The following is a 27328-nucleotide window of genomic DNA, read 5'->3' as shown; positions in this document are numbered from 1 at the left end:
TTCCTATCCATGATAACAGAATATCCTTCCTTTTATTTAGGTCTAGTTTCTTTTAGTTATGTTTTCCAGTTATCTGATTACATTTCCTTTATGTTCTTGGTTAGGTTTACTCCTAAATATTTGGTAACTTTAGTCACTACATGAATGGAATTTTTTCAGGCTCCCTCCTCAGATTGCTCATCAGTGCAATGAGAAAAATGACAGATTTTGCATGTTAATCTTGTATCATACCACTTTGCTGAACTTGCTATGACTTCTAGTATCTGTGTTGGGATTTTTTTTGGAATTTTCCAAATATGGGATCATATAATCAGCAAATAGCAACATTTTACTTCCTTGTTCAATTTTTGAGTGCCTTTTATTTCTTTTTTTACCTAATTGCTTTACCCAGAAGTTGTAGACAGTGAGGACTATAGGAATCATTGTCCTGTTGCCAAACTCAGAAGGAAAGCTTTCATTCGTTTCACCATTGAGTACAATGTTAACTGTAGATTTTTCATATATTTACTTTCCCACCTTGATAAAGCTTCCTTCTGTTACTATGTTTTGGATTGTTTTAAATTTTTTTTTAATTTAAAATTTTAAAAATTTAATTGACTTTCTTACAAAAAGATACATAGATCATAAAATAGGTTACCTTAAAAAATAAAAGAGGTTCCCATATACTCCACACTCCACCCCATCCCACTCCTCCTACATCAACAACCTTTCATCATTGTGGCACATTCATTGCATTTGGTGACTACATTTTGGAGCACTGCCTCACCATGTGGGTTATAGTTTACATAGTAGTTTACAGTCTTCCCCAGTATATTCAGTGAGTTATGGCAGGATATATAATGTCCAGCATCTATCCCTGCAATATCATTTAAGACAACTCCAAGTTCAGAAAGTGCCCCCACATCACATCTCATCTTCCTTCTCCCTGCCCTCAGGAACTACCGTGGCCACTGTCTCCACATCAATTATACAATTTCTTCAATTGTTAGTGTTACAATAGTTCTATAGTAGAATACCATTAAGTCTACTCTAATCCATATTTTATTCCTCCACCCTATGGACCCAGGGATGGTGATGTCTGTTCAACCTCTAAAATGAGAGGGGAGGAAAAAGAGCAAGATGGTGGCTGAGTGAACTTGCCTTGCGGTCTCTCTGGGGAAGAGGTGGCTGGGCGCCGCTGGAGATTCTCCAGGGCTGGGCTTTTTCGGGATTTTTGCAGGGCAGGAAGTGTCTGGACATCGATTTGGTGGAAAGGTAACGGAGAGGATTGGTCTATAAGATATAACTTGGGAACTAGTGCCTGGAGGTGAGACCTGCACACGGGTTGCTCCCTTTTTGGGGGTGGGTGGAGCTGCGGTACCAGCGCGGTGGCTCCGCTTTTTGGTGGCTCTGCGGTGCTGGGGAGTTCGCGAGTCCTGGGCGGGCTGTTGGGAGGTTGAAGGGACGGGACGCCTTTGCGGATCGATTTGGGGAGACAGACGGTGTTTTGTTGTGAAGCGGGGGAATTTTTGATTGCGGACACAAATAATAGCGCTTATGCCTGGAGCCCCGCCCCCACAAGCCCGGCTGCCAATCTGCAATGGAATTAGATTGTTGGCAATAAAGGGACGTAATTGGGAAGTTGTTACAGGGTGCGGCGAGGGAGGGAAACATGTCTGGAAGCTGAGTGGGGAATATTTTGCGAAGCCTGGGAATTCCAGTTTTGGAATCTGTTTTCCGCGTTTCCAACTGGAACCCAACCCACGGGCCCGGCTTCGGATCTGTGCCATTAAACACAGGGTGGGAGCTGTCCAAAAGCTGAATTGACGATATACCCACATAAATTAACCCTATTGAGTAAGTGAATTGCAGGGTTCAGACATAATATAGAGTTTGCAGATCTGACTTCCCCCATAGGGCTGGCACCCAGCTGCAGCGATCCCTGAGGGCTATGTTACACTGAGGGGCTCCTAGGCTTCCTGTTGACCAGATTTGAGGTTGCCGGGTCTGAATCCCCTAAACTCTGGTGGCCCACACCCCAGAGTCTCACACCTCTTGAGCCTTCAAGATCTCAGACTTTTCACCCCTGAATCCATCATGCCCTGAGGTCCATCTGAGGTACTTGAGTGCGCTAGCCTACAACGTTTGCGTTTTTTCTTTATCATTTCATTTTGTTTTGTTTTTATTTTCATTTTATCTTATATTTTTTACTTCTTTTAATGTCCTGATTGCTAATATTGCATTATCCCCTAGTCTTTTCTCCCAGCGTATCCCCCAAAGTCTTTTTTTTAATTCAGTTATTTAGGGTTTTTTTTCCCTGTTGTGGCTGTAGTTGGTGTAGCAATTGTGGTTTGTGTATATCTGTTTTTTTCTTTCCCCTACCTGTTCCCCACCCTTTGCCCATCCCCTTTTTCTTTCTTCCTTTCTTCTCTTCTTTCTTTCTTTTTTTTTCTTTTCTTTTTCTGTTTTCTCTCTCCCTCTTGTCCCTCATTTTCTACTTATTTTATTTTAACTCAATTATACAATAGGTGAGGCAGGGAACACCTCACATTTGCTGGGTTTTCTCATCCTACACTGCCTCATTTCTCTGTGAACTGATTTAGGCTACCTAAACTATCCCCTTTCCCCTACATCTTGATATCCGCCATCATCTACTGTCTCTCCTATATTCCATCTCCCACCTCCCTTTCTTTAATCCACAAAGTGTCTAACTCTTAATTTCTAATACCTTTGTTTTGTTTTCTGTCTGTTATCCACTCGTGAAACATTTCCTTTCTTTTCTCTTTCCCTCTCTCACGAACACAATAGCTTTTTACCTCATACAGTATTCCTCCCATATTCAATCATCTACCTCATAATAGGTACTCTACCTACTGCTATAGCGCTACACAATTTACATGAATCTAACCTCCATCCTCCCAGATCTCATATTCTTGCTTTGTTAACATATATCACCAATACTACTTTACACTTTTTCCTGGATTACACAATTGCCTTTCCCCGGCACTAATACTTTCCTTTAAAGTAAACTTAACCAGCAACAAGAAATTAGAATAAGAAGAACAAAGAGACAAAGAGAAGATATATCACTTACGCAAAAACAACAGCTAATTAATCTCCAAGAGTAGACAAAGAAGCTAAGGAACTGATTAAACCCGTCAAGATAATATGATGACCAGACAGCAACAAAAATCTACAAACCAAACTAGTAATCAGGAAAACATGGCTGAATCCAATCAACAAACCAAAAATCAGGAAGGGGAGCAAAACTTCGCACAAGCAATGAAAGATCTCAGAAAATTTATCACCAACAAATTTGATGAAGTAATGAAAGAGGTTAACAACATGAAGACAACACTTGGAGGGGAAATTGCAGACATACGCAAAAAGATAACAGATATGATGGGAATGAACACCACAGCTCAAGAAATCAAAAATACACTTGCAGCAAATATCAGCAGACTAGAAGAGGCAGAGCAGAGAATTAGTGATGTGGAAGACAGTACATCAGAAATCAAACAGATAGTAGAAGGGGTCGATAAAAAGATAGAAAAAATCCAGCTAGGACTTAGGGACCTGAATGACAATGCAAAATGCTCAAACATACGTATTATAGGCATTCCAGAAGGAGAAGAGAAGGGAAAGGGGTCAGAAGGAGTGTTGCAGGAAATAATGGCTGAAAACTTCCCAAATCTACTGAAAGAGACAGACGTACATATCCAAGAAGCACAGCGCACTCCACTAGTCATAAACCCCAACAGGCCCACCCCAAGACATATACTCGTCAAATTATCCAATGCTCAAGACAAAGAGAAAATACTAAAAGCAGCAAGAGAAAAGAAAACCATCACATACAAGGGAAGCTCCATAAGATTAAATGCTGATTTCTCATCTGAAACCATGGAGGCAAGAAGGCAGTGGTATGATATAGTCAAGGTACTAAAGGAAAAAAATTTCCAACCAAGAATACTCTATCCAACTAAACTAGCGTTCAAACATGATGGAGAGTTCAAAATATTCACAGATAAACAGAAACTGAAAGAGTATACCAAGAAGAAACCTCCCCTTCAAGAAATTCTAAAGGGAGTTCTGCAAGAAGAAAGGAAAAAACAGGACAGGCAGAGTTGGAGGAGAGTGTAAGAGCAACAAAAAAAGACAAAAATAGAAGGAAAAAAATACAAACAAAATATGACAGACACAAATCCAATCAAAATATGGCTAACACTAATAATTCCTTGAAAGTAATAACACTGAATGTCAACAGATTAAACTCACCTATCAAAAGATTCAGACCTGGGACATTGGATAAGGAACTATGACCCATCCGTATGCTGTCTACAAGAGACACATCTTAGACCCAGAGACGCATGCAGATTGAAAGTGAATGGCTGGAAAACAATCATACAAGCAAACAATAACCAAAAAAAGGCAGGAGTAGCTATATTATTATCAGACAAAATAGACGTTAAATATGAAACAATTGTGAGAGACAAAGAAGGATACTACATTTTAGTGAAAGGGAAAATCTGTCAAGAAGATCGAACAATCATAAATATTTATGCCCCTAACAAGGGCGCCTCTAAATACGTGAGGCAAACGCTGGAAAAACTAAGTGAAACAATAGATGCATCTACAATTATAGTGGGGGATATTAATACACCACTATCTACCTTGGACAGAACATCTCAAAAGAGAATCACTAAAGAAACAAAACATTTGAACAATATATTAGAGGAGCTGGATCTAATAGACATATATAGATCATTACACCCAAACACAGCAGGATATACATTTTTCTCAAGCGCACATGGATCATTCTCCAAGATAGACCATATGCTAGGCCACAAAGAAAGGCTGAATGAATTCAGAAAGATTAAATCATACAAAACAATATCTCTGACCACAGTGGAGTCAAGCTGGAAATTTGCAAGGGACAGAGGCCTAGGTTTCACACCACGATTTGGAAATTAAACAGCACATTCTTAGAAAAACAGTGGGTCAAAGAGGAAATCTCAAAAGAAATCAATGACTACCTTGAAACAAATGATAATGATAACACAACATACCAAAATTTATGGGATGCAGCAAAAGCAGTACTGAGAGGGAAATTTATAGCCATAAATTCACACATCAAAAAAGAAGAAAGAGCAAAAATTGAAGAACTAACGGCACATTTGAAGGAATTAGAAAAACAACAACAAAGTAACCCAACAGGAAGAAGGAAGGAAATAACAAAGATAAGAGCAGAACTAAATGAAATAGAAAATAAGAAAGTACTTGAAAAGATAAACAAGACCAAGAGCTGGTTTTTTGAGAAGATCAACAAAATTGACAAACCTTTAGCGAGACTAGCAAAGAAAAAAAGAGAGAAGATGAAAATACACCAAATAAGAAATGAGAAAGGCGATATCACCACTGACCCCACAGAAATAATGACTATCATAAGAGGATACTTTGAAAAACTATATTCCAACAAAAATGACAATTTAGAGGAAATGGACAAATTCCTAGAAACACATAAACAACCCATATTGACGAAAGAAGAAATTGATGATCTTAACAAACCAATCACAAGCAGAGAGATAGAATCAGTCATTAAAAATCTCCCAACTAAGAAGAGCCCAGGACCAGACGGCTTCACAGGTGAATTCTACAAAACGTTCCGGAGAAGAACTAACACCAATCCTGCTGAAACTATTCCAAAAAATGGAAACAGAAGGAACATTGCCGAACTCCTTCTATGACACCAACATTACCCTAGTACCAAAGCCAAACAAAGACACCACAAAAAAGGAAAATTACAGACTAATTTCTCCAATGAACCTAGACACAAAAATACTTAACAAAATACTTGCTAATCGTATTCAACAACACATTAAACGAATTATACACCACAACCAAGTGGGATTTATTCCAGGTATGCAAGGATGGTTCAACATAAGAAAATCAATCAACGTAATACACCATTTAAACAGATTGAAGGAAAAAAATCACATGATTATATCTATAGATGCAGAAAAAGCATTTGACAAAATACAGCACCCTTTCTTGATAAAAACACTCCAAAAGATGGGAATACAAGGAAAGTTTTTGAACATGATAAAGAGTATATAAGAAAAGCCTAAAGCCAACATTGTTTACAACGGAGAAATCCTAAAATCCTTGCCTCTAAACTCAGGGAAAAGACAAGGATGCCCATTGTCTCCGCTCCTATTTAACATTGTCTTAGAAGTACTTACTCGAGCATTGAGGCAAACACCAGATATAAAAGGCATTCAAATTGGAAAGGAAGAAGTCAAAATTTCATTATTTGCAGATGACATGATCCTATACATAGAAAACCCTGAGAGATCTACAACAAAGCTTCTAGAACTCATAAATTAGTTTAGTAAAGTCGCAGGTTATAAGATCAATGCGCAAAAATCAGTAGCATTTCTGTACACCAATAATGAGCAAGATCAGGAGGAAATCAAGAAACAAATACCATTCACAATAGTAAATAAAAAAATCAAATACTTAGGAATAAATTTAACTAAAGAGGTAAAAAACTTATACACCGATGCGGCGGCTTGCTCGGTCCGTAGAGGTGGGGTCTGGCTGCGGACGAGGGGTCGGTCCAGCTCTGGACGAGGGGTCGGTCCCGCTTGGGACGAGGGGTCGGTCCCACTTGGGACGAGGGTTCGGTCCGGCAGCAGACGAGGGATCGGTCTCACAAGGGGTTGCGCGGTTCGGCTGATGGGGTCGCCCGGTGAAGCCGGCGACGAAGGGGTCGCCCGGAGAAGCAGGCGACGAACTGGGGACAAGGGAGGCCAGGCCCTTGTCGGGGGCTCTCAGGACTGGAGGGCGCACGGCAGAAGAACTACCGCGGAGACGAGGTAAACACGCAGGTCCACTTTATTGAGGGAGAGGCAACAGTTTTATAGGGGCTGGGGAAGGCTGATTGGTCGAAGCCACGCCCTGTTCTGATTGGTTGCCGGCAAAAGGTCAGTGGGCGGTGCTGGACGGGGGAGGGGTGGTGGTTAGGGATTGGCTGTCGCTGTTGCTGGGGGAAGGGGCAGGGTTTAGGGATTGGTGGCTGCTGTTGCTGGGGTGGAGGGCAGACTTGAGTTTCCCGCCCACGCCTGGCTGTTGCTGCTGTCGGGGGAAGGGAAAAGGGCGGGGTGGATTTTTCCACCCACACCTGGCTGTTGCTGCTGTCGGGGGAGGGGAAAAGGGCGGGCTGGATTTTTCCGCCCACACCTGGCTGTTGCTGCTGTCGGGGGAGGGAAAAAGGGCAGACTGGAATTTTCTGCCCTGCACCTGCGCAGGGAGAAGGAAGAAGAAGGGTGCCGCCGCAGAAGGCATCGTGTGGCGCCATCTGGGAGGAGGGGCGGCCGCAGAAGCATGGCTGCCGAGAAGGGGAGACCCGAGGGCACTCTGCGCCCATGCCGAGCTTCCTTCAGGGATGGCGGTGGGCCCGACCAACCACCCTATTATGGGGGCAGCGGAATTAGGCCTACCGCGGCCGCTCCCCTGCCAGGCCAGCAAACCACACTTCAGCCCGAGGGGTGACCGCACACCGAGAACTATACAAGACTGTTCAAGGAAATCAAAGAAGACCTAAATAAATGGAAGAATATTCCTTGTTCATGGATAGGAAGACTGAATATTATTAAGATGTCTATCCTACCAAAACTGATCTAGACATTCAATGCAATCCCAATAAAAATCAACACAGCCTTCTTTAAGGAACTAGAAAAACTAACTATGAAATTTATTTGGAAAGGAAAGAGACCCTGAATAGCCAAAGACATACTGAAAAAGAAAAACAAAATTGGAGGAATCACACTACCTGACTTCAAAACATACTACAAAGCTACAGCAGTGAAAACAGCATGATATTGGCATAAGGAGAGACACACAGACCAATGGAATCGAATTGAAAGCTCTGATATAGAACCTCACATATATAGCCATATAGTATTCGATAAAGCCACCAAACCCTCTCAACTGGGAGAGAGTGGCCTATTCAACAAATGGTGCCTGGAGAACTGGACATCCATATGTAGAAGAATGAAAGAGGACTACCATCTCACACCTTATACAAATATCAACTCAAGATGGATCAAAGACCTAAATATAAGAGCCAAGTCCCGAAAGACCTTGGAACACAAAGTAGGGAAGCATCTGAAGGATCTTGTAATAGGAAATGGATTCATGAATATCACACCAAAAGCACGAGCAGCAAAAGAGCTCATAGATAAATGGGACTTCCTCAAAATTAAAGCCTTCTGCACCTCAAAGGAGTTTGTCAAGAAAGTAAAAAGGGAGCCCACACAGTGGGAGAAAATATTTGGCAATCATATATCTGATAAGAAACTTATAACTTGCATATATAAAGAACTCCTATATCTTGAAAATAAAAAGATAAACAACCCATTTAAAAAATGGGAAAAAGATTTGAACAGACACTTCTCCAAAGAAGAAATACAAATGGCTAAAACACACATGAAAATATGCTCCAAATCTCTAGCTATCAGGGAAATGCAAATCAGAACTACAATGAGATATCATCTTACTCCCATAAGATTGGCAGCTATGAAAAAAACAGAAGAATAGAAATGCTGGACAGGATGTGAAGAAAGTGGAACCCTCATCCACTGTTGGTGGGAATGCAGAAGGATCCAACCATTCTGGAGGACAGTTTGGTGGTTTCTCAAAAAACTAACCATAGATTTGCCATATGACCCAGCAATACCACTGCTGGGTATATACACAGCAGAACTGAAATCAAGGACACAAACCGATATATGTACACCAATGTTCATAGCAGCATTGTTCACTATCGCCAAAAGTTGGAATCAACCCAACTGCCCATCAACAGATGAGTGGATCAATAAAATGTGGCATATACACACAATAGATTACTACTCGGCTCTAAGAACAAATACACTACAAACACACGTGATCACATGGATGAATCTTGAGAACCTTATGTTGAGTGAAGCAACCCAGGCATTGAAGGACAATTACTACATGACCTCAATCATATGAAATAAGCAAGCTGCCTCAGAGAGCAAGAGACTGAACGATAGGCTTATAGGAAATCGGGGGGTGGAGGAAGGATGTGAGCCGACGTCTGCAGCGGTGGAATTTATGATGAGCTGGCGGTAAGTATAAACACAAAGAAGAGATAAAATGGGGGCAAGGGGTTGCCTTTGGGTGGGGCTTTGTGGGTTTGAGGGGGGCTGGGGACAGGCGGATGGGTAATATTGCCCAAAAAGTGGGGTAGGGAGGGGTAGCATAAGAACATAGGAGAGTGTCAGGTGTTGGTTGAGAGTAAAATGCTGCGAAAATCGTATCAAAATATAATTAAGAGGGTTACTTGTTTAGGATGCTCGGAGGGGATGGTCTGATGCGGGACAGGCTCCTGAGGAATGTCTGAATGCTCATTTTGCCAGAGTGGGTGGTTCCATTGGGTAGAGACCCAAGTAGTAAGAGTGGGGGTCGACCCACATACTGGGGAGGACTAATGCCATCAAATAAAGGGAACTTTATCTCTCGAGAGAAAGGGTGGCTCCCAGGGCATTGGGGCAGTTGAGCAAGTTAGGCCCTGAACACAGTTGCAAGTATCTCTGGACGTGGCTCCTCGGGAAACGGAGGTTGGCTGTCACTGTGGCCACCAAGGGGATGGGAAAATGGATGTTAAATGTGTGGAACCAAGGTAAATGTGGGGTAAGAGAGGAGTTTCGCGAGAGTACACAAGGGTGGATATAAAACATGTAATATTACACCATAAACATATAGGGGACGACAGACTGATAATGTAAACCATAATGTAAAACATAGGATAACTAACAATTTAGAAAACTGTATATCCTAAAGTATGCACCACAACGTAAGCACAGATGTCACCTTGTTTGAAAGCTATTGTCTCAGACTCTGTACCTCACTTTAAGTAAATATGATATGAATAGGTTGTAAGAGTATCGCTGTGGAAGGGAAAAGGTTTTGTGGTGGATGTGTGGGAGTGCTGTATATTGTAGATATGAATTGCTGTGGTCTAGGGCTCTTGTGAAGAGAAGTTCAATAATTAGGTGGAAAAAAAAGATAGCATGTAGAGTTTTTCCAAGTCAACACGTATCCTATATCTAACCCTTAAACCCATCGCTATATGCCATTTTGCTAGTAAGGGATCCTGATATTATATTGGGCTTCAATTTTCAGGAAGTTCTGGATCACAGAGTAGTTCAACAATGGTAGTGGAGGAATACTGGTATAGGACACTATTGACAGGTGATATATGGCTGACATGGAGCTGTACAGGGCATATGTCCAGCGTGCATGGTAATGTTTGGATATACTCATAGTGGAAACAATTAAAAACTACAGGTGAGGGTACTGGGTTCCTGGCCAGGGGTGCTCTGTCGTGGTCCCTGGGGTAGCAGTGGCAGTCCCCCAGGTGCAGCAGCAAGGACCAGGAAGGAATGAGGTTCCAACAGTGAGCCCCTGATACTAATGACTATGCTTGTGAGCCTATATGCCAGAAATAAGAACAAGGCCTAGAGCAGCACTGTGCCTGGGAATTTCTTCCTGACAGCCTTCATGTTACTCAAATGTGTCCAGTCTCGAAGCCAAACTCAGCATGTAAATGCAATGCCTTCCCCCCAGCGTGGGACATGACACCCGGGGATGAGCCTCCCTGGCACCGAGGGATCACTATCAACTACCAACTGATGATGCAACTGGAAAATGACCTTGAATTGAAGGTGCGATGCGAAGCAGTAGAATATCCTTGTCTACATATAATAACATGACTTTAAAATGCTGTTTGACCTAAGGTAAAGGGGAAAAGGAATGGAGAAATGAGTTTATATGGCTATGAGTCTCTAAAAAAGAGTCTGGAGGCTGACGGAAGGATTGCCCTTATGCACAACTGAGCAGAGTCTAAGAGACAGATTAAGTAGATACAATCCCCAGGTATTGGTTCCATGGAGGGTGAAAGAGACCCACGGGTTCTATGGTCATGGCAGATGGGGTTCACTGCCATGTCAGATGGCCCTTCTTTTGGAGCTGGTGTTTCTGCGTGATGAAACTGGACTCTGATGGGATCTCTTTTCATAAGACTTTCTTGGTACTTTACTGGAATTGTAGTTGGTGTTGGGGTTTAAGATATATTTAGGGGATTTGAATCTCTGGACTGACAATATGATAGCCAGGCCCTGAGCCTCAACAGACTCCAGCTCCTACAATCTGATTTATTGGACTCACCTCACTCAGCTAAGATGGAGTTGAAGAAGGACAACCACCACACCATGGAGCCTAGAGTGCCTACAATTGAAAGCAGGAGGATTGCATCCAGTATCCATGTGGAATCTGAGCCTCCTCTTGACATAGATGTGCAACGGACACAACCAATCCAAGGTCCACAGAGAAAAGGTGGCATTGGAGTGGCAAAAGTGGACATGGTGGCTGATGGGTATGGGGAATGGCAGGAAGAGATGAGATGTGGAGGCGCCTTTGGGACTTGTGGTTGCCCTAGATTGTGCTTCAGGGTCAATCAGCAGACATTGTAAATCCTCCCAGGGCCCACAGGATGGAATGTGGGAGAGTATGGGCCATGATGTGGACCATTGACCATGAGGTGCAGAGATGCCCAGAGATGTACTTACCAAATGCAATGAATGTGTCATGATGATGGGAGTGAATGTTGCTGAGGTGGGGAGTGGTGGGGTGGGGGTGGTGGGGTTGAATGGGTCCTCATGTTTTTTTTTTAATGTAATATTTTTACAAAATCAATTAAAAAAATAAATAAATAAAATGAGAGGGGCCTTAGATCCCACATGCTTAATGGATGCAGTTCTCCTGCTTGGAGTTGTAGGCAGTCTCGGTTCCCTGGTGTAGTGGTTGACCATCTTCACCTCCCTGTTAGTTGACCAGGGTAAGTCCAACAAACTGGAGTATAGGAGTTACAACACTGCTGAGGCTCAGGGTCCAGCTAGCACATAGCAAGTCCAGAGGTTCAAGTCTCCTGAGTATACACCAACCCCAAAGTCAACCACAGGTTCAGAAAAAGTGATAGAAGAGGCATGTGTAGTAAGGTCACATCTGAGTCCAATTCCATCACATTCAGGAACACAAATTCCAAAGTAGTGACCTTTGACAATGCACTGAACTCCAGAGCCATCTGCTATGACCATAAACCTGTGTGTTTCCATAGCCCTCAGGAGCACCAACACCTGGGGTTGTATCTACTTTGGCTGTTTCTTGGATGCTGCTGAGACTTGCATAAGCACAACCCCTTTGATGACTTCCTGATGCTTTTTTGAAGACTCTTAGCCATATAAACTCATTTTTCTTTACCATTGTCCCCTTTTATTCAAGGTCTTTCTCTCGTTGCATCACCACCTAGTGATTGACAGTAATCCCTCAGTGCCAGGGAGGCTCATCCCTGGGGGTCATGTCCCATGCTGGGGGGAAGGTAATACATTTACATGCAGAGTTTGGGTTAGAGAGTGGCCACATTTGAGCAACATGGAGGCTCTCAGGAGGTAACTCTTAGGCACCCTGCAGCTCTAGGTCTAGTTGAAATTTCAGGCACACAGTCACATGACCATAGTCGTCAGGATCGTTTTTAATCAAGTAAGGGTGCTGTATTTTGTCAAATGCCTTTTCTGCATCATTAGAGAGGATCATATGGTTTTCCTTCTTCAATTTATTGATGTAGTTTACTGCATTAATTGATTTTCTTGTGTTGAAACTTACTTGCACATATGGGATAAAAGCCACTTGATCATGCTGTATACTTTTAATGTGCTTTTGGATTTGGTTTGCAACTATTTTATTGAGGATATTTTCATCTGTATTCATTACAAAAATTGGTTTATAATTTTCCTTTTTTATAATATGTTTGTCTTTTTTTGATATTAGAGTATTTTGGCTTCATTGAATTAGCTTTATAGCATTCATCCTGTTAAACACTTTTGGAATAATTTGAGCAAGATTGGAATTAAGTCATCCTTGAATGATAGGTAGAATTTGCTAGTGAAGCCATCTGGTCTTGGGATTTTCATGTCTGGGAGGTTTTTGATGACTGTTTCAATCTCTTTGCTTTTTTTATGCTTTAATAGATTTGTTTTCATTTTTATTGTATTTTTTGAAGATACATAAAACACAAAAAATGTTACATTAAAAAATATAAGAGGTTCCCATATATCCCAACCCCCCACACTCCTACCACATCAAAAACCTCCTTCATCATTGTGGCACATCTATTGCGTTTGGTGAATACATCTTGGAGCACTGCTGCAGCACATGGATTATATTTCATATTGTAATTTACACTCTCCCACAGTACATTCAGTGGGTTATGGCAGGATATACAGTGTTCAACATCTGTCCGTGCAATATCATTTAGGACAACTCCAAGCCCAGAAAGTGCCCCCACATCACATCTCTTCTTCCCTCTGCCTGCCCTTAGCAACTACAACTACCGTGGCCACTGTCTCCACATCAGTGCTACAGTTTCTTCCATTACTAGTCACAATAGTTCTATAGTGGATTACCAGTAAGTCCACCTATTCCATATTTTATTCCTCCATCCTGTGGACCCTAGGTTGGTGATGTCCACTCCACCTCTATATCAAAAAGGGGCTTAGATCCTACATGGTTGATGGATGTGAATCTCCTGCTTGGAGTTGTAGGCCCTCTTGGTTCCCTGGTGTGGTGGTTGACCATCTTCATCCCCCTGTTAGCCAACATGGGTAAGTCCAATGAACTGGGGAGTAGGAGTTACAACTCTGCTGAGGCTCAGGGCCTAGTTGGCACATGGCTAGTCTGGAGATTGAAGTCTCCTGGGTATACACCAACCCCAGCACCAACCATAGGTTAAGTAAAAGTGACAGAAGAGGCATGTGTAGAAAGGTCACATCTGAGTCCAACTCCATCACACTCAGGAACACAAATTCCAAAGGATGGCCCACTGACAAGGCACTGGACTACAGAGCCAACTGCCATGATCATAGAATCTGTGTGTCTCTGTAGCCCTGAGGAGCACCAGAACCTGGGTTGTATCTACTTTGGCTATCTCTCGGATCCTTTGCATTGAATTCTGTTGAGGGTCACTGATTAAATTCATTGATGAGATTGCTTTAGAGCTTTCAATTGGACTATATCAGTGATGTGTGACTCAAGTTGAGTCTCTGCCTCTTGCTGGGTTTGATATAAATGGACATTTAGTAAGAGTAAAAGGGAGCCAGCATATTTGATTCTGCAATGTGAGGGAGGATTGCTTAAGCACAAAGCCCCCAAGAGCCTGGGCCCATAGAGCACCTCAAGAGGAGACTAGCCCTGCTATATGCCTGATAGCTTACAAATGACCTTTGTAAAAGAGCAGAATAACCTAAACTGATATAGAAATCACTCAGAGACACGCACTATGCCAGCTTGCAGTTGAAATCTGGAAGAAAGCAGAGCAACTGAGCTTGAGAGAGATGCCAGGATGAGAAGGAGAGACCATTTAGAGATTGCCTGCCATCTTGCCTCAACATATGACAGCTGACTTTTTGTTGAGAAAGCACTTCTGATGACGTCTCAGTTTGTACTTTTAATGGCCTTGGAACCATAAGTTTTTACCCAAATTAACCCTCTTTATAAAATCCAAATCAATCTGGTACTTTGCATTGGCAGCCCTTTGGCAATCTAAAACAATGTCAAAAACCTTATGAATCTGTATGCTCCTTGACTCAGTATTTCCCATTTTATTTTGTAGGAATCCATTGAAAATAATCATAAATATCAATAAAAACTTATATATCACAGTTATTTTAAATAAGTAAAGGGTGAAAATAACCTAAATGTCCAGAAAGGGAATGTTTAGGTAAATTTTGGTAAATTCGTTTGGTCAATATTGTTCATCTATTGGAAACAGTGTTTCAAAATATGTGTTGAAGATATGGAACATACTTATGATGTAATATTAAATGTGGAGAAGGAAGCCACTAAATAGTACGCATAATATGATCTCAAGTCTGTTAACACATACATGATTTTTTTTTTTAGTTAGAGAAGTTGTGAGTTTAAAAAACAACCCTGCATAAAATACTAACCCACCACTAACACCTTTGCATTGATGTGGAATCCTTGTTACACTTGATAGTAACACTTTTTGTAATTGTGTTTTTTTTAACTGTAGTTACCTTTGTTACAATTTATGAAAGATTATTAAAAATAGTTATATGTATTGTCCATTTTTACATTAGGTATGCTTTCCCTATTATTAACACCTTGTATTAGTATTGTACATTTCTTATAATTCATTAAAGAACATTCTTATATTTGCACTTTTAACTGTAGTCCATCCTCTACAATAAGGTTGAAGGATGGGCAACAAAAGATTAACAGTACTTACCTCAGCATATGGAGTTTTGGATGATTTTGTTTTTGGATGGGATTTATGAGTAAAATGATTAGTGAATAAAAATCATTATATGGATTGAACATAAAACCTCAAGAAAATAATAGCATAGCATATGGCAGAAGTAGTTTTTGGGGAAGAGGTAGTTCTTAGGAACAAGTATACCTAAATTCAAATCCTGGGCCTGCTTCTTACTAGCTATGTTATTCTCGGTGAGTGGCTTAATCACAATGAATTTCTTTTTCAATATGTAGAATGGTTATAATATCTACCTCATAGAGTTGTCCAGAGTATCATAATAACATAATGAATGTAAAGTGCCTGGCACATAATTAATTGAGTCTTGCATGTAATTGCTTTAGTTAGTTTCTTCTTTGCCTCCATCATGTGGTTTTCTACAGAGTGAAGTTCATGACAAATTGATAGCCTTCCCATAAAGTGTATTCTAGACAATTTCTTAATTTAGAGCTGAAAGATTTTTATTTAGGTTTATCTTATGTGTTGGTTTTCAATGAACATCATAATTCTTCGGAAGTTAAATAACATTTTATTCTTAATGAAGTATCAAGTGAAAATAATGCTCTTATTCTTTTGCCATTATAGTTTTCAAAGTAACTCTCCTGAAGCTTAAATAATGAACAATCTTTGCTTTTCTATAGGTCACTTTTAAAAGTAGATAGGATATGGGAAATCATCTTTAACTGCTCATTCTCTGCAGTATTACTAGTACCTGGTTCTGCTGTGTGTAATATAGTGAACATGAATCTAAATGGGCAAGGTGGTTGTACAATTTTATTGGATCTTATTAAAGTTTTGCACTTCCACATACTGCAGAGGTTTCTTAAATGAAAATAACTATTTGATTTTGCTGATGTGATGTTCTTGAAAAATCATAAAAATTATACTTAATGTTTGAGTAGTGCCCAATTATGTGTATAAATTAATACTCATTTATGAATGCGTATAGACCTAAACCTGTAATAATAACTCATGGTTGCACAAGAGTATTTTACAGATTATCAAGCTTTTATTTCCCAAATAGTCTAATTTCATTCTTCTAACAATCTTGTTTGTGAGATATAACAAATATTGTATCTCTTTTACAGATTTAGAAACCGAGGCCTAGAGGGAAGTTACATGTCTAAGGTTACACTACTAATTTATATTCTAAGTCCAGTGCTCTTTGCGCTTCATCAAAGCAGCTCCATCCCCAGATACAAAATGAGTGAAGAATTAAACTCATATACTTTAGTAGCAGAAGAGGCCTTGAGCTACCCCGTAGGTCAGAGATGAGTTTAGAATTGTGTACAATATTATAGTTACTAATTTAACAACTTGTGGTGGTATATTAGAAACCTTGGGTTAGTAGAACTTCTAAAAGTCAAATTCCTGAGAAGTGATAGTAGGCGGTGATAAAAAAAATAGTAGAAATAATAGAATTACCAGCTTTAAAATAAAACATCCCATATACTTCAAAGACATTGAGGACATCACTATATTATAGCAGAATACTAAAATTGATATAAGGACACTAAGTCATTTAAAAAGGTGAATCCTCTCAGCTAAGATGGAGTTGAAGAAGGACAATCACCACACCATGGAGCCTAGAGTGATTACAACTGAAAATGGGAGGATGGCAGCCAGCATCCATGTGGAATCTGAGCCTCCTCTTGACATAGAGGTGCAATGGACACAACCAATCCAATGTCCACATAGAAGAGATGGCATTGGATTGGGAAAAGTGGACATGGTGGACGATGGGTATGGGGAAGGGCAGGAAGAGATGAGAGGTGGGGGCGTATTTGGGACGTGGAGCTGCCCTGGATGGCGCCTCGGGGGTGATCACCGGACATCGTGGATCCTCACAGGGCCCACTGGATGGAATGGAGGAGAGTATGGGCCATGATGTGGACCATTGGCTATGAGGTGCAGAGGTGCCCAAAGATGTACTTACCAAATCCAATGGATGTGTCATGATGATGGGAACGAGTGTTGTTGGGGGGGGAGAGGGGGGGTGGGGGGGTGGGGTTGAATGGGACCTCACATATATATTTTTAATGTAATATTATTACAAAGTCAATAAAAAAATAAAAAAATAAATAAAAAAATAAAAAATAAAAAGGTGAATCCTCATGGTGGTTCCAGCAGGCAGAGAAGGAGGAAGCAGAGAGCAAGGCTGATATGGCTGGGGGCACCCACTGTGTCCAGCTGCTACATCCTCTGTGCTCATGGTATGGGGAAGGAGGTCTGAGTCCTGGGTGCCAGCCTGCAGCAATGCCACCACAGGAGGGTTGGCAGAGGGCAGAAGATGACAGATAAAAGCTATGTGGATGGCATCATCCAACGCTTACTGGAAGTGAGAGGGTCCAAGCCTGGTAAGTATGTCCAGATACAGGAAAATGAAATCAGAAGACTGTGCTTAAAGTTTCATGAGATCTTTCTCAGTCAGCCTGTCCTACTAGAACTTGAAACGGCACTCAAAATATGTGGTGATATCCTGGGACAATACTATGATTTGCTTCGACTTTTTGAGTATGGTGGTTTCCCACCACAAAGCAGCTAAGTGTTTCCTGTGTAACATGTTGACAGAGGGAAACAGTCATTAGAAACTATCTTCTTTTTGGTTTACAAAATCAAATATACCATTTGTGTTCCTGAGTGTGATGGAGTTGGATTCAGATGTGACCTTTCTATGCATGCCTCTTCTGTCACTTTTACTGAACCTGTGGTTTGTGCTAGGGTTGGTGCATGCTCAGGACACTTGAATCTCTGGACTCTTTATATGCCAGCTGGATCCTGAGCCTCAGAAGAGTTGCAACACCTACTCTCCGGTTCGTTGGTTTTACCCAGGTCGGCTAACAGGGAGGTGTGGATGGTCAACCACCACACCAGGGCCATGTGATATCAAAGCCCCCTCTCAATTAAGAGGTACAGTGGACATCACCACTCCTGGGTCCTCAGGATGGAGGAATAAAATATGGATTAGAGTGAACTTACTGGTATTCTACTATAGAACTATTGTGACTAGTAATGGAAGAAATTATAGCATTGATGTGGAGACAGTAGCCTGGGGAGTTGCTGAAGACAGGGGGAGGGAAAAAGAATTGTGATATTGGGGCATTTTGGGCTTTGAGTTGTCCTCAATGATATTGCAAGGACAGATGCAGGACATTATATATCTTCCCATAACCTACCGAATGGACTTGGAGAGAGTGTAAACTACAATTTAAACTATAATCCATGCTGTGCAGCATTGCTCCAAAATGTACTCATCAAATGCAATGAATATACCACACTAATGGAAGACGTTGTCGATGTGGGAGGAGTGGGTGGTGTGGGGGGGGGGGTATATGGGAACCTCTTATATTTTTTAATGTAACATTTTGTGCACTTCATTTATCTTTTAAAAAATTTTTAAAAAGAAAAAAAATCAAATATACTCTGTGACAGTTTAAGATTATTTATGAACAACAAAAAAGAGAAGGATTGTGTTTGTAAACTGGTCTTTTCCCCTGGGCATGATACCCTTTGATTGTATTAATTTCAAAGGTTTTAAGTTTACTTGATTAAATCAAGTTTTGATTCCACCACATCAGTAAGGCACGGCTCATGTTAAGTCCCCACCCCCTTGGTGGGCTGATAAAAACATGCACTCACTCTAGAAGACTCACAGGAAGATAGAGAGCTCCATAAAAACCAGAGAAGGCTAAAATAGCTAAAGCCTGGGGAGAGTTGGGCCATTCACCTAATAGTTTGCAGCTGCAGAAAACAGAGCAGCTGATAAGGCATGGAAGGAGACAAGCGCTCTGCCAGACTGATATAGGAAGCTCTGAGAGACCAACCTTATGCCATCTTTCAGTTGCGATAAGAAGGAGCTGGGCCCACAGAGCCTTAAGAGGAAGAATGAAGGAGAGACCAGGCAGAGATTGCCTTCCATCTTACTTCAACACAAGGGAACTGACTTTGGTGAAAAAGCAGCCTTCAGTTGCACTCTTTAGGGCCTTGTAAACTGTAAGCTTTTCCCCAAAATAAATACCCTTTATTAAAACCAACACATTTCTGTTATTTTCCATCAGCACCCCTTTGGCTGACTAATATATCCCCCCAAGTTTTTCTTCTCTGAGGGAACCATGAATGTGCCAGCTTCAGTAAAATTTATGGATTTTATGATGAATGTAAAAGAAGGTACAACATTAAACTATGGAAAACTTTCACAGACTGTTTAACTTTTTTTGACTTAATGAACGAAATTTGCTGGTTAAAAGAGCATATGAAAGACTTTTCCATTCCCAAGGATGGTATTTTGTTTGTTTTTTAAATTCTCTGTTCCTTTTGGAAACAGTTTCGATCATGGTGTTAAAGCTGTACATCCCAAGAGAGTTAAACCTAAGGAGTAAGTGTACCATTGATCTTTTTTTAAATTCAGTTTAACTTAAGGGTAATGGAAATGCTTGTTTTCTATAGAATATAAAGAAACCTACAGAGCTCTGATTCTATACATTTTATGGTCATAAAATGCATACTGTCGAAACAAACAACTGTGAACATTTTTTTAAAATTTGTTTTAAAGGGATTACCTTTTTTCTCCATTGTCTTGTCATATACAAACTAGTTTTTATAGCTATCAGCATTAGGAATAGCTTTACACCTTGCCAGCATCATTGATATGTTGTACAATTAATTTAAGTCCACTTTTTCCCTAATGTATACATAAAACGACTCTTAAAGCCAGTGTTTTAAATGTTTGTGATTCTTTCCTGAAGCCAAAGTTTCTCTTGAGATCTGTATTGACACTATGTGGTATGGTCATGTTTTTATTATAAATAGCATTTAGTATTATAGTGTTTTTTTTAAGTTATTAATCATTAAAATTAATAACATTTTGTACAATTTCTATATAGTATATCCATTAAGTAATCTTTTTACAGTTGCATCAGGCCTGAATCTATCCATTCAGAAAGCTCCAATTTATAGAAACAATACTGTATACTAGTGACAGATTATGCTTCCTTTGGCCTACATTCTTTATTCTGTGGTGATTTTGAGGCTTATAAGTCAAGAGAAAGGAACTAATTTACCATCTGCTAGTTTGTATGAAACTCACAATATCTATGACTTTTTGAATCAATATCTGTTTGAAAGAAATCTGTTTCAAGAAATGACAGTGTACAATGCTATGTAGTGAAAATGAATTCAGCCTTATTAAATGAATAACTTGTTAAATCCTCTCAGTAGCTATTTATCAGTACAATACACACAGGAGAACTGTTGATAACATATGGCATTTTGAATAGAATTTAATGGATAAATTGCCCTGGAAACAAAAAAAAGTGAGACCTATGAAGCTATTAAGTAATAAACTGAAGAAATAAACCACATAATGTTTTACAAAGATTTATATTAAAATGGTTAATATCAAAGGAATGGATTCTTAGAGTTTAGTTTTGTCTATCAAGAAATCTTCTCTGGTTTATACACTAATGATATCAAGCAAAAAATTTACTATGCTTTTCTTATTATTTGCCTAAATTTATCTGTCTACAGGTTTTTAAAGACAAAAATGAAAAAATATTCAATATTGAAAGAAAGCTTAAATGGTAAATTATTTTCTCTTTCTAGGTTCTGTTTACAGAGGAAGATGTGAAATTCTACCTTGCAGAACTAGCCCTTGCTTTGGATCATCTACATCAATTAGGAATTGTATATAGAGACCTGAAGCCAGAAAAGTAAAGCTGTATTCTCTTTATGTATCCCTACTGTCTATATTTCTATAACTATTTTTGTCACTGTCTATTGCCTTTTATTTTATGATTATATGAAATTACATATGAATTATATAATTAAATGAAACATTAATAAAAAGTAATCGTCATTAAATAGGCATTGATTTTAAATTAGTCAAATCATTACAATTTTTCCCATATGTCAGGTAGATATTGACCTATTTTAAGTTTATGATGATTTTATGTAAATGTTTTATATAAAAATATTTTATTCCATTTTGTTGAATGTGAATTTTAATTTACAGTATTTTGCTTGATGAAATAGGACATATCAAGTTAACAGGTATGTAAATTTTCTTATCCTAAGTAAATCATTTATATTTTTCTTTATTTCTCTGTCTGTTTTCTTCTTTCTTTGTTTTGATTTGCATTTTATTCATCTCTTATTGAAATAAAGTTCATTTAGAAGATAGCTGTCAATATAGTCTAATTGTAATAAAAAATATCAGTGAATCACTATCTTAATTTAAGAAAGGCATTTGGTTTCTTGATAAAAATGCATCTTACTTTCAGTCTACACTGAATATTTTATCATTAAGTAATCACATTTGGAACATAGTGAATTTTAAACTTTTAAACCAAGTGTTTTCATATTTGGAAGTTAGTTTTGTTCTTTGTTTTTAAATACAAATGCTTTCAGGACTCTTTTAGATGTAAAGAATCCTTATTATTTCACTTTTAAAAACCTTTTCTTTTGAAGTAATTATAGACTCACAAGAACCTGCAAAAATATTACCAACAGGTCCTGTGTACCCATCACCTGAATTCTCCTAGTGGTGACATCTTATGTAACAACAGTGAATTATCAAACTCAGGAAATTGGTATAATAGAATTAGCTGGACTATAGACTTAATTTGGATTTCACCAGGTTTTGCATACATTCACTTCTTGTATGTCTTTGTGAATAATTCTGCAATATTTTAATACATATATGGATTTGTCAACCACCATCACAATCAATATACAGAACTGTTCTACCACCACAAGGAAATTTCTACTGCCCCTTTATAGTCACATCTTACCTCCCCTTCCCTAACTCCTGGCAATCACTATTTGATCTACAACTCTAAAATTTTGTTACTTCAAAAATATTATATAAATAGACCCATATAACAGTCACATACCCCAATTCCATGAGTCATTCTGTCTATCTTTAATGCCAGTGCCATGCTGTTGTTACGACTGTAGCTATAGAACATGATTTATAGTTGTGAAGTGAAAATACAACTTCATTCTTCTTTTTTAATGTATTTTTGCCTATTCAGGGACCCTTAGCCTTCTGATAAATTTTATAATTGGCTTTTCCAATTGTACAAAGAAGGATCTTGGCATTTTTATTGGAATTGCATTAAATCTTTAGATCAGTTTGGGTAGAATTGTCATCTTAATGATATTTTGTCTTCCAACCCATGAACATAGAATATCCTTCCATTTATTTTGATCATATTTGGTTACTTTTAGCAATGTTTTATAGTTTTCTGACTACAAGTCCTTTATATCCTTCTTTAAGTTTATACCTAAATATTTGGTTTTTTAGTTGTTTTGTAAATGGAATTTTAAAAAAATTTCCTCCTAAGAATGCTCATAGTAGTGTATAGAAATGCTGCTGAATTTTGCATGTTAATAGTGTATCCTGCCAATTTATTGAAATTGTAAATAAGTTCTAATAGTTTTGTTGTGGAGTTTTTGGGATTTTCTAAGTATAGGATCATATCATCAATGAACAGCGTAAGTTTTACTTCTTCCTTTCCTATTTGGTTGCCTCTTTTTAAAAAATTTTATTGATACATATTCATAAAGCATGAAATTCATCCAAAGTGTACAATCAATGGTATTTGATATAATCAGAGTTCTGCATTTATTACTTCAATCAATTTTGAGCATTTTCATTACTCCAGTAATAATAATAATAAACAAAAACAGATAAATAAAAGAACTCTACACCTTAATAATAACCTCTCAATGTCTCTATCCTTCCCCTGCCATACAAAGCTGCTCTTTTGTTTCCATCTCTCTAATTAATTTGTATTTATATTTTCTATAGGAGTGAATACATAATATAATTTCTTTCACTTAGTATATTTTCTTTTACCCTTGAATGGAAGATTGTTAATATATTGCTATACACTACTGTCCATAGTTTGCTTTGTTTGTATTTTTAATGATATTGACACCATGTATTATTAAGGTGCATTTGTCCTATTTTTGAGAAAAACACTCATGTGCAATATTACCTGCACTCATATTTCACATGAGATTTCGCTATGCTATACAGTCCCATGTTACATTTTTAGCTTTCCTTCTAGTAATATATATGACCTTGATTTTCCCTTTCAAATACTATCATCCCATATTTTAACACTGCTAGTTACAAACACTGTGTCATGCTTTCTTCATTGCTATGTATTTCCAAAAATTTTCTACCTTTTTATCAACTCTGCACAGAATAACCTAAGCTTTCCATTCCCTAACCTCATTCTATTTCTGGTGAACTATATTCTTGTTATAATTCCATGAGTGTACATAGTATATTTAGCTCATAATAGTGCTATCATACATTATTTGTCCTTTTGTGTCTGGCTTGCTTCACTAAACATAATGTCCTCAACGTTCATCCATGTTGTCATATGCTTTTCACAACTTCATTTCTTCTTACAGCTGGATAATACTTCATCATGTGTATATACCAAATTCTTTTTATTAAATTGTCTTTTTTTTTAAGATACATAGGTCACAAAAAAAGTTACATTAAAAAACATAAGAGGTTCCCACATACCCCACCCCCCACACCCCACTCCTCCCACATCAACAACCTCTTTCATCATTGTGGCACATTCATTGCATTTGGTGAATACATTTTGGAGCACTGCTGCACCACATGGATTATAGTTTACGTTGTAGTTTACACTCTCCCCCAGTACATTCACTGTGTTATGGCAGGATATATAATGTCCAGCATCTGTCCCTGCAATATCATTTAGGACAACTCCAAATCCCAAAATTGCCTCCACATCATATCTCTTCTTCCTTCTCCCCACCCCCAGCAACTACCATAGCCAGTGTCTCCAGATCAATGCTACAGTTTCTCCCATTGCTAGTCGCAATAGTTCTACAGTATAATACCAGTAAGTTCACTCTAATCCACATTTTATTCCTCCATTCTGTGGACCCTGGGTTGGTGATGTCCACTCCACCTCTATATCGAGAGGCCTTAGATCCCACATGGTTGATGGATGCGATTCTCCTTCTTTGAGTTGTAGGCACTCTCGGTTCCCTGGTGTTGTGGTTGACCATCTTCACCTCCTGTTAGCTGAACTGTGCAAGTACAGCAAACCATTTTGTTTATCCAATTATCAGTAATGGACATCTGGGCTGTCTCTATATTTTAAAGTTGTGAATAACACAGTTATGAACATTGGTGAACAGATGTCTGTTCGTGTCCCTTCTCTCAGTTCTTTTGGGTATATACCTAGTAGTGGTATTGCCAGGTCTTGTGATAAACCTATATTCACATTCCCTAGGAACTGCCAAACAGTCCTCCACAGTGACTGTACCATTCTACATTTTCCCAGAGAATAAGCATTCCTATTTCTCCACATCTTCTACAACATTTTTAGTTTTCTTTCTTCTTAGTAGTGTCTCATTGTTGCTTTGATTTGCAGTTCCCTAATAGCTAGTGAGGTTGAAAACTTTTTCATGCATTTTTTCCCACCATTCTTATTTATTCTTTGGACAAATGTCTATTAGCATCATTTGCCCATATTTTAATTGGGTCATTTGTTTTTTTATTGTTAAGTTGTAGAATTTCTTTATTTATCATGGATATTGTATCCTTACTGGATATATGATAATGACATATTTTCTCCCATTGAGGAATCAACTGCCTTTTCACTCTTTCACAAAGTCCTTTGATGTGCAAAAATGTTTAATTTTGATGATATCCCATTTATCTTTTAGGAATTTTATGACCTTGTCTTTTATATTTAGATCTTTAATCCATTTTGAGTTGACTCTTGTATAGGGAGTTAGATTGGGTCCTCTTTCTTTCTTTTGGTTGTGGATATCCAGTTCTCCCAGCACCCCTTGTTGAAGAAACTGTTTTGTTCCAGTAACGTGGACTTGGTAGGTTTGTCAAAAACCAGTTGGCTCTATAGGTGTGAGGGTTTATTTCTGCACTCTCAATTTTATTCCATTGAATGTGTCTATCTTTATGCCAATTCCACATCATTTGGAATATGGTAGCTTTGTCATATGTTTCAAGGTTAGGCAGGAGGGTGCGCCCACATCATTCTTTTTTAGGATGTTTGTGGATATTCAGGTACCCTTTCTATTCCAAGTAAATTTATTAATTATCTTTTCTTTAAAGAAGGCTGTAGGAATTTTGACCTATATATATATAGGTCATATATAATTTTGACCAATTTTATATATATATATATATAATATATATAGGTAGGATTGACATCTTCATTATATTTAGTTTTCCAGTCCATGGACATGGAATATCTTTCTATTTGTTTAGGTCTTCTTTGATTTCTTTTAGCAGTATTCTGGAATTTTCTGACTACAGGTCCTTTACATGTTTTGATAAATTGAATCCTAGATATATGGGTCTTTTTATTGCTATTGTAAATTGAATTTTTTTCCTGATTTCTTCCTCAAATTGTTCATTCCTAGTGTACAGAGACATTAATGATTTATGTGTGTTCATCTGTTTCCTGCCACTTTTTTGAACTAATTTATTAGCTCAAGTAGCTTTATCATAGGCATTTTAAATTTCTAAATATAAGATGATGTCATCTCTGAATAGTGAGAATTTTACTTCCTCTTTTCCTGTTTGGATGCATTTTTAAAATTTTCTTGTCTAATTCCTCTAGATAGAAATTCTATTATAGTATAGTGTTGAATAACAGAGGTGAGAGTGGGCATCCTTGTCTTCTTACCTATCTTAGAGGGAAACCTTTCAACATATACCCATTGAGAATGATGTTGACTGTGGGTTTTTTATATTGAGGAAGTTCTCTTCTATTCCCACCTTTTTAAAATTATATTTTTTATTTATTTTTAAAAGATACATAGATTACATAAAATGCCATGTAAAAAAATATAGGGGATTCCCATACGCCCCACTATCCACACCTCCCACTTTTCCCACATTAACAACTTCTTTCAGTAGTGTAATACATTCGCTGCAGTTGGTGAACACATTTTGAAGTGTTTTCATCAAGAAAAGATGTTGGATTTTGTTGAATACCTTTTCTGCATCAATCAAAGTAATGATTTTTTTTGCTTTCAATTTTTTAATGTGGTGTATGACATTAATAGAGTTATTGTTTTGAACTACCCTTGAATACCAGGAATAATTCCCACTTAATTGTTGAGTATAATTCTTTAATGTGCTGTTGGATTCTATTTGCAGATGTTTTGTTGAGAATGTATGCATGTATGTTCATTAGAGAGATTGGTCTGTACTATTCTTTTCTTATAGTTATCTTAATCTGCATTGGTATTAGGATGATGTTTCCTTCATAAAATGTATTGGGTAATTTTCCACCTCTTCATTTTTTAACAGAGGTTAAACAGGATTGGTGTTAACTATTCTCAGAATGCTTGGGAGAATTCATCTGTGAATGCATCTGGTCCTGGACTTTAATTCTTGGGAGATTTTTGATGACTGATTCAATCTCTATAAAAATGATAGGTTTGTTGAGTTCCTGTGTTTCTTGTAAAGCTGATGTAGGTTGTTTATGTGATTCTAGGAATTTGTCCATTTCATCTAGGTTGTCTAATTCGTTGACATACAGTTTCTCATAAAACCCTTTTATGAAGTTTTTAAAATTCTGTGCAGTCATAACATCCTACCTTTCATTTCTGAGTTTATTTATTTGCATCTTTTCTCTTTTGTTCTTTGTTAATCTAGCTAAGGTTTTGTCAATTTTATTGCTCTTCTCAAAGAACCAGCTCTTCTTTACTTTTTAATTTTCTCTACTTTTTTGTTCTCAATTTCATTTATTTCTGCTATATTCTTTATTATTTCTTTCCTTCTGCTTGCTTTGGGACTGATTTATTGTTCTTTTTTCTAGTTCCTCCACATGTGCAGTTAGAACTTTAATTTAGCTTTTTTTTTGCTCATAATATGGGCATTTGGGTAATAAATTTCCATCTCAGCAC

The 27328-nt window shown here is 38.4% G+C and overlaps 1 protein-coding gene across 6 annotated transcripts in view; it reads left to right on the top strand.

Moving 5' to 3' along the window:
- The window catches only part of RPS6KA6 (ribosomal protein S6 kinase A6), a 342192-nt gene that overhangs the window by 118462 nt on the left and 196402 nt on the right, over nucleotides 1-27328 (top strand). For all 6 annotated transcript variants that reach the window (XM_058291822.2, XM_071213112.1, XM_058291821.2 and 3 more), the window contains 2 exons: nucleotides 20993-21099; nucleotides 21402-21439. In XM_058291822.2, the coding sequence (XP_058147805.1) occupies nucleotides 20993-21099; nucleotides 21402-21439 (145 nt within the window). The remainder of the gene's footprint in view (nucleotides 1-20992; nucleotides 21100-21401; nucleotides 21440-27328) is intronic.

Source organism: Dasypus novemcinctus, chromosome X (assembly GCF_030445035.2).
Source record: "Dasypus novemcinctus isolate mDasNov1 chromosome X, mDasNov1.1.hap2, whole genome shotgun sequence".
In the NCBI taxonomy this organism is placed as follows: Eukaryota; Metazoa; Chordata; class Mammalia; order Cingulata; family Dasypodidae; genus Dasypus; species Dasypus novemcinctus.
This window is presented reverse-complemented; position numbering and strand designations above follow the sequence as displayed.